At 62.9% G+C, this 12,660-nt stretch overlaps 1 protein-coding gene across 2 annotated transcripts; it reads left to right on the top strand.

The window, feature by feature from the left end:
* MRGPRF (MAS related GPR family member F) lies at nt 1–8,391 on the top strand. Of its 2 annotated transcripts, none has more exons than XM_036326362.1 (3): nt 1–572; nt 3,759–3,862; nt 6,577–8,391. In XM_036326362.1, exons 2-3 carry the CDS (start codon nt 3,815–3,817, stop codon nt 7,558–7,560), a joined length of 1,032 nt encoding a protein of 343 aa, XP_036182255.1. In that variant the 5' UTR covers nt 1–572; nt 3,759–3,814; the 3' UTR covers nt 7,561–8,391. The 2 variants fall into 2 exon arrangements, with proteins under 2 accessions (XP_036182255.1, XP_036182257.1); XM_036326364.1 differs by lacking the exon at nt 1–572 and adding an exon at nt 596–1,224.
* Nucleotides 8,392–12,660: the final 4,269 nt, after the last annotated feature.

The following is a 12,660-nucleotide window of genomic DNA, read 5'->3' on the forward strand; positions in this document are numbered from 1 at the left end:
GCCTGCACCTCCCCCTCCACGGAGCCCTTGCCTGCTGTCTGTCTCCTGGCGTCTCCATATCAGCCCCTCAGTACATTGGAACAACCAGTGGGGGCCCCCCTCCTGGACCTGTGCCCCCAGAAGGCCCAGTGGGAGCTGCCGAGGGAAGGCACCCGCAAGTGGACAGCGAACGCCCCTCTCTCTAGGATGCGCGGGAGATTAACAGCTGGACTCTGGCCACAGTGCTCGGGCCAACTTGACGTCACCAGGCAGAGAGATGAGTTCCCAGTGGGGCTCTGGGTGGGGGGGGCTCCTGAGCAGGGCATTCCTTCCCCAAGCCTCATCCCGCTCCGCCCCTCCTCCTCCCCCCTCCCTCCCCTCCTGCCGGGCCTGGAATTGGGTTTGGGGCGGGTTCTGCTTCCAAAGCCATCTCCCCAGCAGCAGGCGCGGGCTCTCCACACTCTGGGCTTTCGTTTGCTGAGGCTCCAGCCCCGCTCCACACTGGCCTGCCGCCTCGGGGATCGCAGCCGGAGGCGGGCATCACCGAAGCGCCCTCCACAAAGGGGCGGCCTGGAGGGTCCGGACAGCTGCAGGTAGCTCCATGGGGCCCAGGGGAGGGAGGTCCGGGAACCAGGTACTGCCATCTGCAAACCCACACTGCAAGGCGAAGGCCAAGCAGGGAAGGGGGATGAGGTGGGCACCTTTGGGGCAGGCAGCTCCCAGAAACCACAGCCCCGAGCAGGAGCCCTGAGACCCCAGAGAGGGTTGTCACCAACCCCGAACTCTCAAGGCTCCAGAAGTCCCAGGGACACTGGGGACCTTCGAGAGTCCCCCTTCTGTGGGGCTGGCCCTGGTGTTCTGGCAACTCCCAACCCTCAAGCTGTCCTCCACCCCAGGGCGCTGCTCTGTCCGCCAGTGGGTGTGGGCTCCCCCTCTGTCCCTCCACCACCCTCGGCAGCAGCTGTCCACGCCTGGAAGGGTGGGGAGGGAACACCCAGCCGGCAGCATCCCAAGCTCGGAGAGGGCTCCCTGCTCGCACGCACTCCGCACACCCCAGTGCTGCTCTGCCTCCTTCCCCGGGCACCCAGCTCAGGCGGCTCAGTGTGGGGCCGGCGCTGGGGTGGGCAGAGGGGTCAGCCTGGCAGCCACCGGAGGCTGGACAGCTGGGTCCCCCCTTCTCCCAGGCCTGAGACACCTGAGGTGGAGTTGGCATTGGATGAGGCCGTTTGTGAAGTTTTCTGGAAGGTACCACTCCCCCAGAAAAGCCTTTCAACACACGTTGTGAGCAGAGGATTGCAGGGGGAGGCTGGGGTGAGACAAGGCAGGCCTCTGCGTCTGGAGGAGTGACTGCCAGGGCTCTCGTCCTGCCCAGGTGGCAGCCCGGGGACAGGAGAGGGGCTGGCAGACGGGCTGGAGAACTTAGTGTTCCCACCTGGGCCTCCTGGAGGACAGCCTCGCCTGGGGCCCGCATGGGTTTGGGGCTGCGGAGGTGAGTGGGGGTGGGAGGAGCTGAGAGCTTCCTGAGGCTGAGGAGGCAGACAGGTAGGTGGTCAGGGGCCTCTCCTTGGGTGTTGGGTTTTGAAAGGAGGGTCGGGAGTGAGCTGAGCTGGCAGTTTGGGGTTTGGGGGGGGGGGTGTTTGTTTTTCTGTCTGCTTTAGCTCTCGTAGGCCCGATCCCAACCTGAGGAGCACACACATTCACACGCACTCACACACGTCCCATGCACATGCTGCACACATGTCCTTCTAGGGCCCATCTGGGGCCCACTCGGCCTCTGGTCCCTCTGTGTGAGTGCAACAGCTCTTCTCTGAGGGCTCAGACACACACGGCACCCACCCCTCCGTCAGTCAGCAGAGGGGGGCTCGAGGCCCATCCAGGCCCCGCACACGCCAGGCACCATGCGTGGGTCCCAGCCGGCTGCCCTTGGGGGCCCTGTGTGTTGGGGGTCTTACCTGCCTTGGTGAAAGGGCAGGGCTCTCTAGCCTCAGGACATCCCTGGTCCAAGCACTGAGAAGCGAGGGCGCAGTGCAGGGGGTGTGAAGGATGGGGAGGCGGGGAGGTTGGGGTTGCAGGCTGGCATGGAGAGCTTGGGCAAGCCCAGTCAGTGGCGAGGCACGCAGCCTACCCCTGGTGATGGGAACAGTGGCCCAACTAGAGTCAAGACTGGAGAGGTGTGTGTGTTGGGGGGGGGGGGGGGGGACGGGTTAAGCAGCACACCTCCTTGCACTGCCATCTGCAAACCCACACCACATGCACATCAAGGACTCGCCCACAGGACTCCCACCCACCCCTGCAAGTAACCTCTCTGGGGCACCCGCTCGGCCACCACGCTGTACCGGCTGCTGTCCAGGGCCGCTTGGCCCAACCACATGTGGCCTCGTGTTCTGAGGGCTGCACTGGCACCGCGGGCTGGGGGTGGTGGGGGCTACCAAGGGTTAAGAAAGGGTGGCAACCCACACAGACAGCCACCCTTTCCAGCCAATAATGGGCTTGGCTGCTGCAGGGGCCTCCGCCCCGGCCTGGCGGGGGCGTGGAGGGGGCTGCCCAGCCTGCAGAGGAAGGAATTCCGGGGGAGTAGAGCTGTCTGCGCTCCCTCCAGCTGAGGAGAGGCCTAGCCTTCGGCCGCGCCTGTGCCCCTGCAAGACCCTTCCTCCGCACACAGCCTCAGTTTCCCCACCTGCACAGTAGGACTAGGTGCTGGCCTGTGGAGGCAGAGCTCAGGTGGGGACCTGGATCAGGCGGGCCAATGAGCTCTGCTCTGCTTGGGGGACCTGTCTCTGGCAGGGAAGCCCCCTCCCAAGACTGCCGCCCCTCCCAGGCCCCCCAGACCTGCCTGGCTGGGTCCAGCTGCCCTTCCACCAGCCTGGAGCCTGGGCCATGGCAGAGGCCTGCTGGCTTGCTCCCTCTGACTGCTCCTGCCTTCATGGCTGCTGGAGTCCTGACCACGAGCCTGCAAAGCCACAGCACATGCAGTGGCAGTGGCCCGTGCCCGGGGGCAGGCGACCTCACCCCCCGGAGCCCCATAACCCCATCAAAGGGGAATGACAATACCTGCCTCATAGCTGGTCACAAGGACAAACGGACCCTGGCTGGTTTGGTTCAGTGGATAGAGTGTCGGCCTGTGGACTGAAGGGTCCCAGGTTCGATTCCGGTCAAGGGCACATGCCTGGGTTGCAAGCTGGGTCCCTGGTGGGGGGTGTGTAGGAGGCAGCTGATCAATGGCTCTCATCATTGATGTTTCTCTCTCTCCCTCTCCCTTCCTCTCTGAAAGCAAAAAATATATATATTTTTTTAAAAAAAACAAGGACAAACAGGATGATGGATGTGGAGCTGGCACAGTACTCGGCTCCCAGCTGGCCGTCATTGACAGAGGGTTTGATGGTGATGACCGAGCTGTCCTACCTTCAAGGGAAAGACCAGACCCCTTAGCATGTTACAAACACAGGCCCAGCCAAAGGCCGCCTCCTCCAGGAAGCCTCCCTGCCTTCTGGGTCTGACTTCAGGGAACCCGTGTCCCACCATGGGCTGAGCACAGAGGCGGTACCAGGAAGTATGTGTGGGCCCCACTAGCATGTCAGCAAAGTGTGAACGGGGGGCCCAGGCAGGAGGTGACCTGCTCTGGACTCAGCAGAATGACCCCGTGCCTCCCACATGGCCCTGCCTCACAGGGAGCCAGGAGATTGCTTGTCACCTCTCCTCTACGGTGAGGCCCTGGGGACAGGGCCTGGGAAGGGACAGGGAACCCTGCTGCCCTGATGTGGCCCTTCCTGCCTTTGCAGGTGGGGTGCGCCGGCCAGTGAGCTGTGAGCAGAGCCGCGAGGAATCGGGCCCGGAGATGGCTGCGAACGGCTCCTGGGAGACCCATCCCACCCACAGGAACAAGGCAAGTGCCCAAGGCCCGCCACGCCCCCGGTCTGTGGGACAGGTGTGGTGGGAGGGGCAGACCCGCCCAGCATCTCCCCGCCTCCACCCGCTCTGCTCCACAGGGCGCAGGGGGGCAGCAGGGCCGCTCTGGCCACACGGCCTGGCACTGGTCGCTGGGTCCCTCGGATCCCGGGGTGCTCCTTGGAGAGGCCAGCACAGGGGGGGGCATCAGTCACCAACCCAGAGACCTCCTTCCAGCTCTTCCCTGTGGAGATGGGCGTTTGGCCACCTCCCACGGCCACCCTGAGAGGCCGGCTCTGAATCACCCTGCTCATGCCGCCCACGGCAGGGGTCTTAGTCACACCTGCCTCCTGTCTTCAGACACCAGCGGTGGCTGAGACCGACAGCCCCCACCCCACCCGGGACCCCTTCTTCCCAGAGCCCTTGAACACTGGCTCACGGTGGAAGAAACTCCGAGCTCACCTAGTGCCGCCTTTCCCCGGGAGGAGACAGGCTCCCGCGAGCGCAGAGGCTTGGCGGGGTGAGCCCGGAGGTGGGGGCAGAGCCGGGACGCCGGCCCAGGGCCCTGACCTCCAGCCCCTGGCATTTCCCTCCTCTGGCAGTGACCACGTGGAGCGGCAGCCACGGGGGAGCAGAGATGGGCTTGGCTGGGCGGAGCCTCCAGAAAACCCCGAGAAAAGGCAGGGCGGGGAGGGGGCCCGGCTCCAGGGCGGGCATTTTACAGGCGGCATGTGTCTGGGGATGGCAGCTCCCCACCCAGTGACTCACCCGGGCCTCCCGCTCTGACTCCAGGACCGGATTGCAGGCTTTTTCCAGCCCGTGGTCCGCTCCGTCTGACACAGCCCCTGCCGCCAGTCCCCTCCCGGTGTCCAGGCCGGTCCTCCAGGGCAACGGTTCTCAACCTGTGGGTCGCGACCCCCTTGGAGGTCGAACGACCCTTTCACAGGGGTCGCCTAAGACCATCCTGCATATCAGATATTTACATGACGATTCCTAACAGTAGCAACATCACAGTTATGAAGTAGCAACGAAAATAATTTTATGGTCGGGTCACAACATGAGGAACTGTATTTAAAGGGCCAGAAGGTTGAGAACCACTGCTCCAGGGGCTCATTCAGGCCCCGGCCTCAGGAATTACTAGGTCCGCCCCCGGCTCAGAGGAGGCTGGCAGGAGGCTACTCGGGCCTGGAGTGGTCAAGGCCACCAGCAGGAAAGGCTGAATAAAGAGCAAGCGAGGGGCTTGGGGCTGACAGACAGATGTGGAGCCATAAATGTACTTATAGGAGGATAGGTGGAGAACAGGACCCGCTTAAAGTGACCTCACGAAGGCTCCCCAAAGTTTGGCCAACACCCTCCATGGCCAGGTTCCAGCCGGCTGTGTGGTGAAGACTCTGAGATGGATTAGTGATGCCTGCCCGGGCGTGGGACGGGAGTGACAGTGCCGGGCAGCCTCTGGGGTGCGAGGTCAAGGTCAGAACCGGCAGCCTGAGCACGGCATCCGGCGTGCAGACGTGTTGTGGGCGGCCCCACAGTGTGTTTTAAACGTGAACATTTAAAGATCAGGAGGAGCTCATTACCATCCAGAGCTCTGGCTCCTCTGGCGACGGGGAAGGCTGGCGGGCTGGAGCCCAGCGGCTGCCCACGTGCTCAGGGGGGAGCTCTGCAGTGTGCCTCCGCGCCCCCACTCCTCCTGCACCTGGCCCACCTCACGCACATACAGGCCAGCCCAGACCCTGCAGCCAGGCTGACGTTCGCTGGACACAGCTGAGCGGTCAGATCCACTGTTAACATGCTGATCAATAGTTAAAGTGCTTCCCTGGGGCCTGACAAATACCTGCTGCCTCAGCACCCCCCTCCCCAGGGACCCCCAGGCCCCCCGCCCCCCACCATCCAGACCCCAGAGGTCCCCTGGCCCTGCAGGGGCCGCCTCTGACTCCCCAGGTCTCTGATCCCACCGTGAGCCAGGCCCACTCTTTTTGTCATTTGCACGTCCACGGTTTTATTTTTTAATAAATATTTTCACATTTTAGTGTGAAATAGTGCAGGTGCACAGAAAACCTGGGAGAGCAGGACGGCCACGGCACACACCCTCCAGCAGTTCACTGCGGGCCTTGCTCCAATGAGCTCTCTCTCCATCCCTGTCCCTATCTCTTGCTACGCTTTTTCTCCCAGACTGTTTGCAAGTGAATCGCAGACACCGAGCCCCTTTGCCCCCAGAGAGCCTGCATCTTCGAAGGACAGGACAGTCCCCTACGTAGCGCCGCCCACTCTCCCAGCGATGCAGGGCCGTCATGGGTGCAGGTGCCCCCGCCTCTCCGCAGCCGTGCCAGGAACAGCCTGGGCGGCGGGTCAGACCCCTCACAGGCTCGGACCCGGCCCTGCATTTCCTGTCCCTGTCTCTTTCGTCTCCTCCCGTCAGGAAAGTCTCCTCGGCTTCTCTCTCCCCTGCACGCGTGGACGTGCTTTGTCCGGTGTCTGTCCTGGCAGGTGGGCGGCCGACCCGGTGCCCTGTGAGTGATGGGCATGTCCCTTGTCACCCGAAGGCGGCTAGCTCCAGACCTGGGTCACAGAGTGGAGGCGCTGGGTGGAATCAGGGGTGTTGTCTGCTCCGGTGAGAGTCCGTAGTGAGGACCAGCACACCCGGACGCAAGTGCGGGGCGGGGTGGGCCCCGCGGCTGGCCTCACCGGAGTCTCCCCTCTGTGCCCGTGCAGATGTATCCGGGCGTGCTCGGGGCCCCGGAGTTCCACAGCCGCGGCTTCCTGACCATCGAGCAGATCGCCACGGTGCCGCCGCCGCCCGTCGTGAACTACATCTTCCTGCTGCTCTGCCTGTGCGGCCTGGTGGGCAACGGGCTGGTGCTCTGGGTCTTCGGCTTCTCCATCAAGAGGAGCCCCTTCTCCGTCTACTTCCTGCACCTGGCGGGCGCCGACGTGGGCTACCTCTCCAGCAAGGCCGTGCTCTCCATCCTGAACACCGGCGACTTCCTGAGCACCTTTTCCCAGTACGTCCGGGCCGTGTCCAGGATCCTGGGGCTCTGCTCGTTCCTCGCCGGCGTGAGCCTCCTGCCAGCCATCAGCTCCGAGCGCTGCCTGTCGGTCGTCTTTCCCGCCTGGTACTGGCGGCAGCGGCCCAAGCGCCTGTCGGCGGTGGTGTGTGCCCTGCTCTGGGCCCTGTCGCTCCTGGTCACCGGCATCCACAACTACTTCTGCGTGTTCCTGAGCCGCCAGGACTCCAGGGCGGCCTGCACGCACATGGACATCTTCCTGGGCATCCTGCTCTTCCTGATCTTCTGCCCGCTCATGGTGCTGCCCTGCCTGGCACTCATCGTGCACGTGGAATGCCGGGCCCGGCGGCGCCAGCGCTCCTCCAAGCTCAACCACGTCATCCTGGCCGTGGTCTCGGTCTTCCTTGTGTCCTCCATCTACCTGGGGATCGACTGGTTCCTCTTCTGGGCCTTCGGGATCCCAGCCCCCTTCCCCGAGTACGTCACCGACCTGTGCATCTGCATCAACAGCAGCGCCAAGCCCGTCGTCTACTTCCTGGCCGGGAGGGACAAGTCGCAGCGGCTGTGGGAGCCGCTCAGAGTGGTCTTCCAGCGCGCCCTGCGAGACGGCTCCGAGCTGGCCGAGGCTGGGGGCGGCACGCCCAACACCGTCACCATGGAGATGCAGAGCCCCTCTGGGAACGCCTCCTGAGAGATGGGCGCCTGGAGAGGAGGCAGGGACCAGAGGGACCTCCGGAGACCCTTTGTCAGGGACGGGCCTGGGCTGCTGCCCTGGTGCCCGAGTACAAGGAGGAAAGTCTGCTTCCGGCCCCTCGGCCTCCTTCTCCCGGGGCTCGAGGCTCTGTGAGTGACCAAGAGACAGCAGCCGCCTGCAAACAGGCCCTGAGGCCCTGCCAGGCTCCCCCAGGGGTCTCCTGCACCAGCACCCACTGTACAGAGTGTCCCCCAGTGGGGGGCTCTCCTCACCCCAGGCTGGTCTGGGAAGGAGAGGAGGGGGCCGCCAAGCCCTGTCCACCTGCTGCCCCTCTGAGCGCGCCCCCCTTGAAAGTGACGCAGCCATCACAGCACCGGTGGGCCACCAGCACCTCCCCCGTGGGGCACCTGTTCTCGCCACGCCACCCTCTCGAGGCAGTGTCGGTGGCAGGCCTGAGTGAGCGGAGAGGGTCCGGGGTAGCCTGCCTGTGGCTCGGTCTTTCTGCAGGTGATGTCCCTGCCCCCTTGATGAATCCTTGGTGACTTTCACGGGTGTGTTTCTGGTCCCAGCAGACAGGTGGGGACAGGAGGACCTTCAGCCAGCTCAGAAAGGTCACCCTTCTTTCTGGCACCATGCCAGCCTCGGCAGCCTTCCGGAGCACACGGCGCGTGCCGGCTGCCGCCCCCTGGGCCTCGGGTGCCTGCAGACCATCCGGAAGTGGGCACAGGTTCCACCTGGCCACCCAGCCCACCTCCAAGCACAGTGGCCCAGCGTAGCCAAAGGAAGTTTTATGAAATAAATGTATATCAATAAACGTTTTATATCTTACTTCCTCTGTCCTATCCATGGTCATGTTCCTTTCTTTAAAAAAAAAAAAATATTTTTTTATTGATTTCAGAGAGGAAGGGAGAGGGAGAGGGAGAGGGAGATAGAAACATCAGTGATGAGAGAGAATCACTGATTGGCTGCCTCCTACATGCCCCCTACTGGGGATCAAGCCCGCAGCCAGGCATGTGCCCTGACTGGGAATTGAACCGTGACCTCCTGGTTCATGGGTCAACGCTCAACCCCTGCGCCACGCCGGCCGACCTGGCAGTCTTGTTCCTTTCCATGCACCACCCCCCAGCGCAACCTGCTCTGTCCCCAGCCACTGTATGTCCTCTCCCGGCTGGTCTGTCCGCTCCTCGGATGTGAGCTCTGCTCCTCAGCCACACCATCCTCCTGTGCCCTCTCTCACCCACCCAGGTGCCCTGCTCCCCTCGGCGCCGCCTCGGTCTTCATCACGCCCACCTGGCGCCAGGCCCTGACTGTGGGGAACATGGTGTGTCCACATGGAGGCCTCCTGGAGTGGGGCTGCATCCTCTCCTGCTCCCCGTCCCAAACTCCATGAAGCAGAGCCGCCCTCTGCCCGGCACCCCCCTACTTCACAGCATAGGCCGGGTCCCTCCCAGGTGGCTTCCAGGCCCAAAAGCGTCCCGACTGCCCCCTGGCCTCCGGTCTCCCCCACCTTGGGCTCCTGGTGTCCAGCACGGGCCCCGGCTGCTCCGCAGAAGCTCCGGGGGAGCCTGCTCACTGCAGAGGCCCAAGGAGAGACCAGGCGGGGCAGGCCCCTCCTCTGTGGAGAGCCAGGGGAGGGCGGGAGGGCTGTGCCCACGCTCTGGGCAGGAGGGGTGGCTAACGGAGTGGACTGCCTAGCAAGGCAGCAGCACTGCCAGAGGCTGGCATTCTACCCACATGCACTTCCTTGAGGACTCGTCCCTCCTGGCCACTGCAGGCCATTGCTCCCAAGCTCCCCTCCCGACAGTCCCAGCCACGCCTGCCCGCAAGGCCCTGCTCTGCAGAGAGAGAGGACCCTGTGCGGTTCCAGAGCCTCAGGTGAAGGCAGTCGGGAGGGCCTGCCTTTCTCCCAGCAGCTGGGGTGTGCCTTCCCCACGCCACCCAGAGGATGGTGAGCAGAGGAGAGCAGAGTTCGGCCACCACGTCTGTCACGTCTGGGGACTCAGAGAAGCCGGGAGGGTCCTGGGACCTACGTGAGGGAGCGGACCAGGACCCTCCACCCAAAAGCTCCCCTGGCACCTCCTTGTGGCAGAACCCCTCCCAGGCCTGAAGGGGCTGAGGGGGCCATTGGGGGCCATTGGGGGCCATTGGGGGCCATTGGGGGCCATTGGGGGCCTGGGTTTTCAGTGCCTGGAGTTCACCGCTTCCTCAGGAGCCCCCACCCCGGCCTCCAGCCCTGAGCCTTTGTGGGGAGCTTCCCCAGGAGCTTGGAGAGGCCACCTGCCGAGGTTCAGAGCCCAGACCCAGTGGGTGGGTGGGTGGGCATCCCTTACCCATGACCAGGACCTGGGTGTGAACATGAATCTGCCCTTGGCAGGGACCAGGCCTGGGAGGGTGGGGAGTGAACCCAGGAACTAGGCCTCTCCCAGCCGGCAGCCACTTCTCCTGTGCTGATGGCTAGTCGGCTGGGGAGCAAGACTTCCTCTGTGACCACCCACATCCCTGGAGCATCTCTGCACCTCCCGCCCACGCCCTGGACCACCTCACCTCTGGGCTAATGGAGGGCGGATGACCGCCGGGCAGCAGCCGCAGGCCTCACGGCTCCCTCCTCCCTCTCCCTCCTCCCTCCTCTGGTGTTTAATTATTCAAGCAGGCCAGGGAGCCAGGCAGGGATGGGGCGATGGGCTGTCCTCCCACCCCACCCCACTCCCTAAGGCAGCACAGCTGGGCCCCAGTGACCTCCCCAGCTGCCTTCTTTCTGGGTGTTGAGTGGATGCAGTAGGCAAGGGCTCCAAGCATTGCTGATGTTCACCCTGAAATTGTCTGGAACCAGGGATCTAGCCACTCGCCCCTGACACTCGCTGGTCCACAGAAAACAGAACTGAGTTGTGGGGAGTGGGTACCACCATTCCTACAAGAACAAAGAAAGACTGATGGTCTTTCTCCTCTGGTTATTACTAAGCCCGACTGTGGAGAGCGGCTACAGCATTTGGACAGGTTCAAGACTGGGACTAATGAGAGGGCACGATCCTCTCGTGGCAAAGCCACGTGCAAGTCCCAGCACAATTATAGCCAAAGGCTGTGGTTGTAAGCTTGACCTTATTGGTCCGAACCTGTGGCCCCACGTGGCTGAGTGATATGGGCTGCGGGAGGTGCAGCAAGTAAACAAAGCTTGATCAGGTGCATGTAATTGAGTAGATTCGAAACCCGTGAGAACATTGTAACCACGCCCTTACTTTGCCTCGTGGAATCTGGCTATAAAATAAAGACTCGCCTTGCAAGCCGTGGCGCTGTCTCTCCATCAGAGAGGGCAGGTCCCACCTAGTGCCCAGCTTTATTCTTTTGTCTGTCTTTTCTTAATCCTTCACCACCCCCTCTCAGGCTCACCGAACCTGGCCGTGTGGGCGCGGCACATATGGCGCCCAACATGGGGCTGAGTGCAGGTTCACCCATGGCCCTGCCGGCTCGGCACACCGGATTTTCCATCCCATGGGACATGCAGGATTGGGAGGGGAAAGGGACAGGGTGGGCTGGGGTCAGGACAGACCTCTATGCTTCCCCGTGCTTCCGACCACCGTCTCTGCAGAAATGAACACGAGGAGAAGGCACAGCCAATGCCAGGGATGTGCAGGGTACATCCAGGGCAAGGTCGGTGTTGCTGTGCCTGTTTCCTCGAGTTCTGCGATCAGGCATTGGGGCATGAGGAGGGGAGGGAGAAGGTGGCCACGGAAGGAGGGACCCAACGTAACAGCCCATCCCAGGCACAGGCGATGAAGGCAGTGATTGCCATTTATCAAGGGCCTACTATGTGCAGTGGGCCCTGTGCTGAGAGCTCCACCTACACGTCTCATTTGATCTTCACAACAGGCTCACAGATGGAGCTCCGGGTCCAAGGTCAGCCCAGCAGGTGGGGGGCCCTGGCTGAGCCCAGTCACCATCCACAGGCTCCGCCGTGACCATCTCGCTTCCCTGGAAGTGCAGGCCTCTGCCCTCCGTGTCTCCCATCAGCAAAGCCCTGGGAGCTGGGCCCTGGGTGATGCCGTCACAGCCCAAGGACCCAGACCATCCTTGTTGGATTCCACACGCGACTGAGATCAAAGGGAGGGCTTCGAAGGCATCTGCAACTGGCGGGGGGTGGGAGGCCGACACGTGTTCCACAGGCAGCACTCGAACAGCCTGCAGGCCGAGGCCTCTTCCTTTCTCCATCTTCCCAGAGGGAGTGCACGCTGCCTGGCACCTGCCCAGCTTTCTCGAATGCCCCGCCCGCCGCGGTTTTGCGATAACCTGGCTTTTCTGCCAGGATTTTAAAACCCAAGATCTTCCGCGTGAGCACAGCTCCCTCAGTCCAGAGGACTCCTTCCCGGGAACCCCGGGCTTCGTGCTGGAGGCAGGCTGGACAGATGGCGCCGCCCTGGCCCCACCTCCCAGTGCGTGGGGAGAAGCCAGGTCCAGGGAGATGCGCCCCCAACTCGGGCTGACCAGGCCGAAGCTATGCACGCGCACGCAGGACGCAGACCCTCCGGATCGGGACAGCCGAGTGCGAGCGCAAGAGAGCATATTTGGAGCCAGTGGGGCTGGAAAGCCGCCAGGAGGGGCTCGGAGGAAACAACGGCGCAGTTCACAGAGCGAGGACTCATGGAAAACTCAGCTTCAGGGGGTCGGAATGCCAGCGCGAAGTTTCCTGGCAATTCCGAAGGCTCCCCGCTCAGACATGTTTTCAAAGGTTTTCTAATTGGCTTAATTGCATGTGATTTATATACTGGTACACGCACCCATTTCGTATATAGTCTGATGATCTCCAACACGCGCGGACGCCGTGTCTTCACCAAGTCAAGACATGGATGTTTGCATCCCCCCGAGAAAGAACATTTCCGTCATCCCGCAAAAATCTCCCCGCGAACCCAGCCAGGCAGCCCTCCCCCTGCTGCTGCCCCCAGCCGCAGGCAGCCACTCTGCTTCATGCCACTAGAGAGTATCGATGACCGATTATAGATTAGTTCCCTAGACAGATGTTCACACCACAGCAGCCAGGAGGTGTGGTGACAAGCACAGGAACCTAACTCTAATCTAGCTGGGGGTGGTGTAAGTTCGGGGGAAGGG

The sequence above is a fragment of the Myotis myotis genome, unplaced genomic scaffold (genome assembly GCF_014108235.1).
Source record: "Myotis myotis isolate mMyoMyo1 unplaced genomic scaffold, mMyoMyo1.p scaffold_m19_p_10, whole genome shotgun sequence".
In the NCBI taxonomy this organism is placed as follows: Eukaryota; Metazoa; Chordata; class Mammalia; order Chiroptera; family Vespertilionidae; genus Myotis; species Myotis myotis.

What these genes read in the sequence shown, in the direction of transcription:
- MRGPRF (XM_036326362.1), top strand. Translation starts at nt 3,815, where the DNA reads ATGGCTGCGAACGGCTCCTGGGAGACCCATCCCACCCACAGGAACAAG. An exon ending in ATCCCACCCACAGGAACAAG is followed by an intron (nt 3,863 to 6,576) that starts GCAAGTGCCCAA and finishes GTGCCCGTGCAG; the next exon opens with ATGTATCCGGGCGTGCTCGG.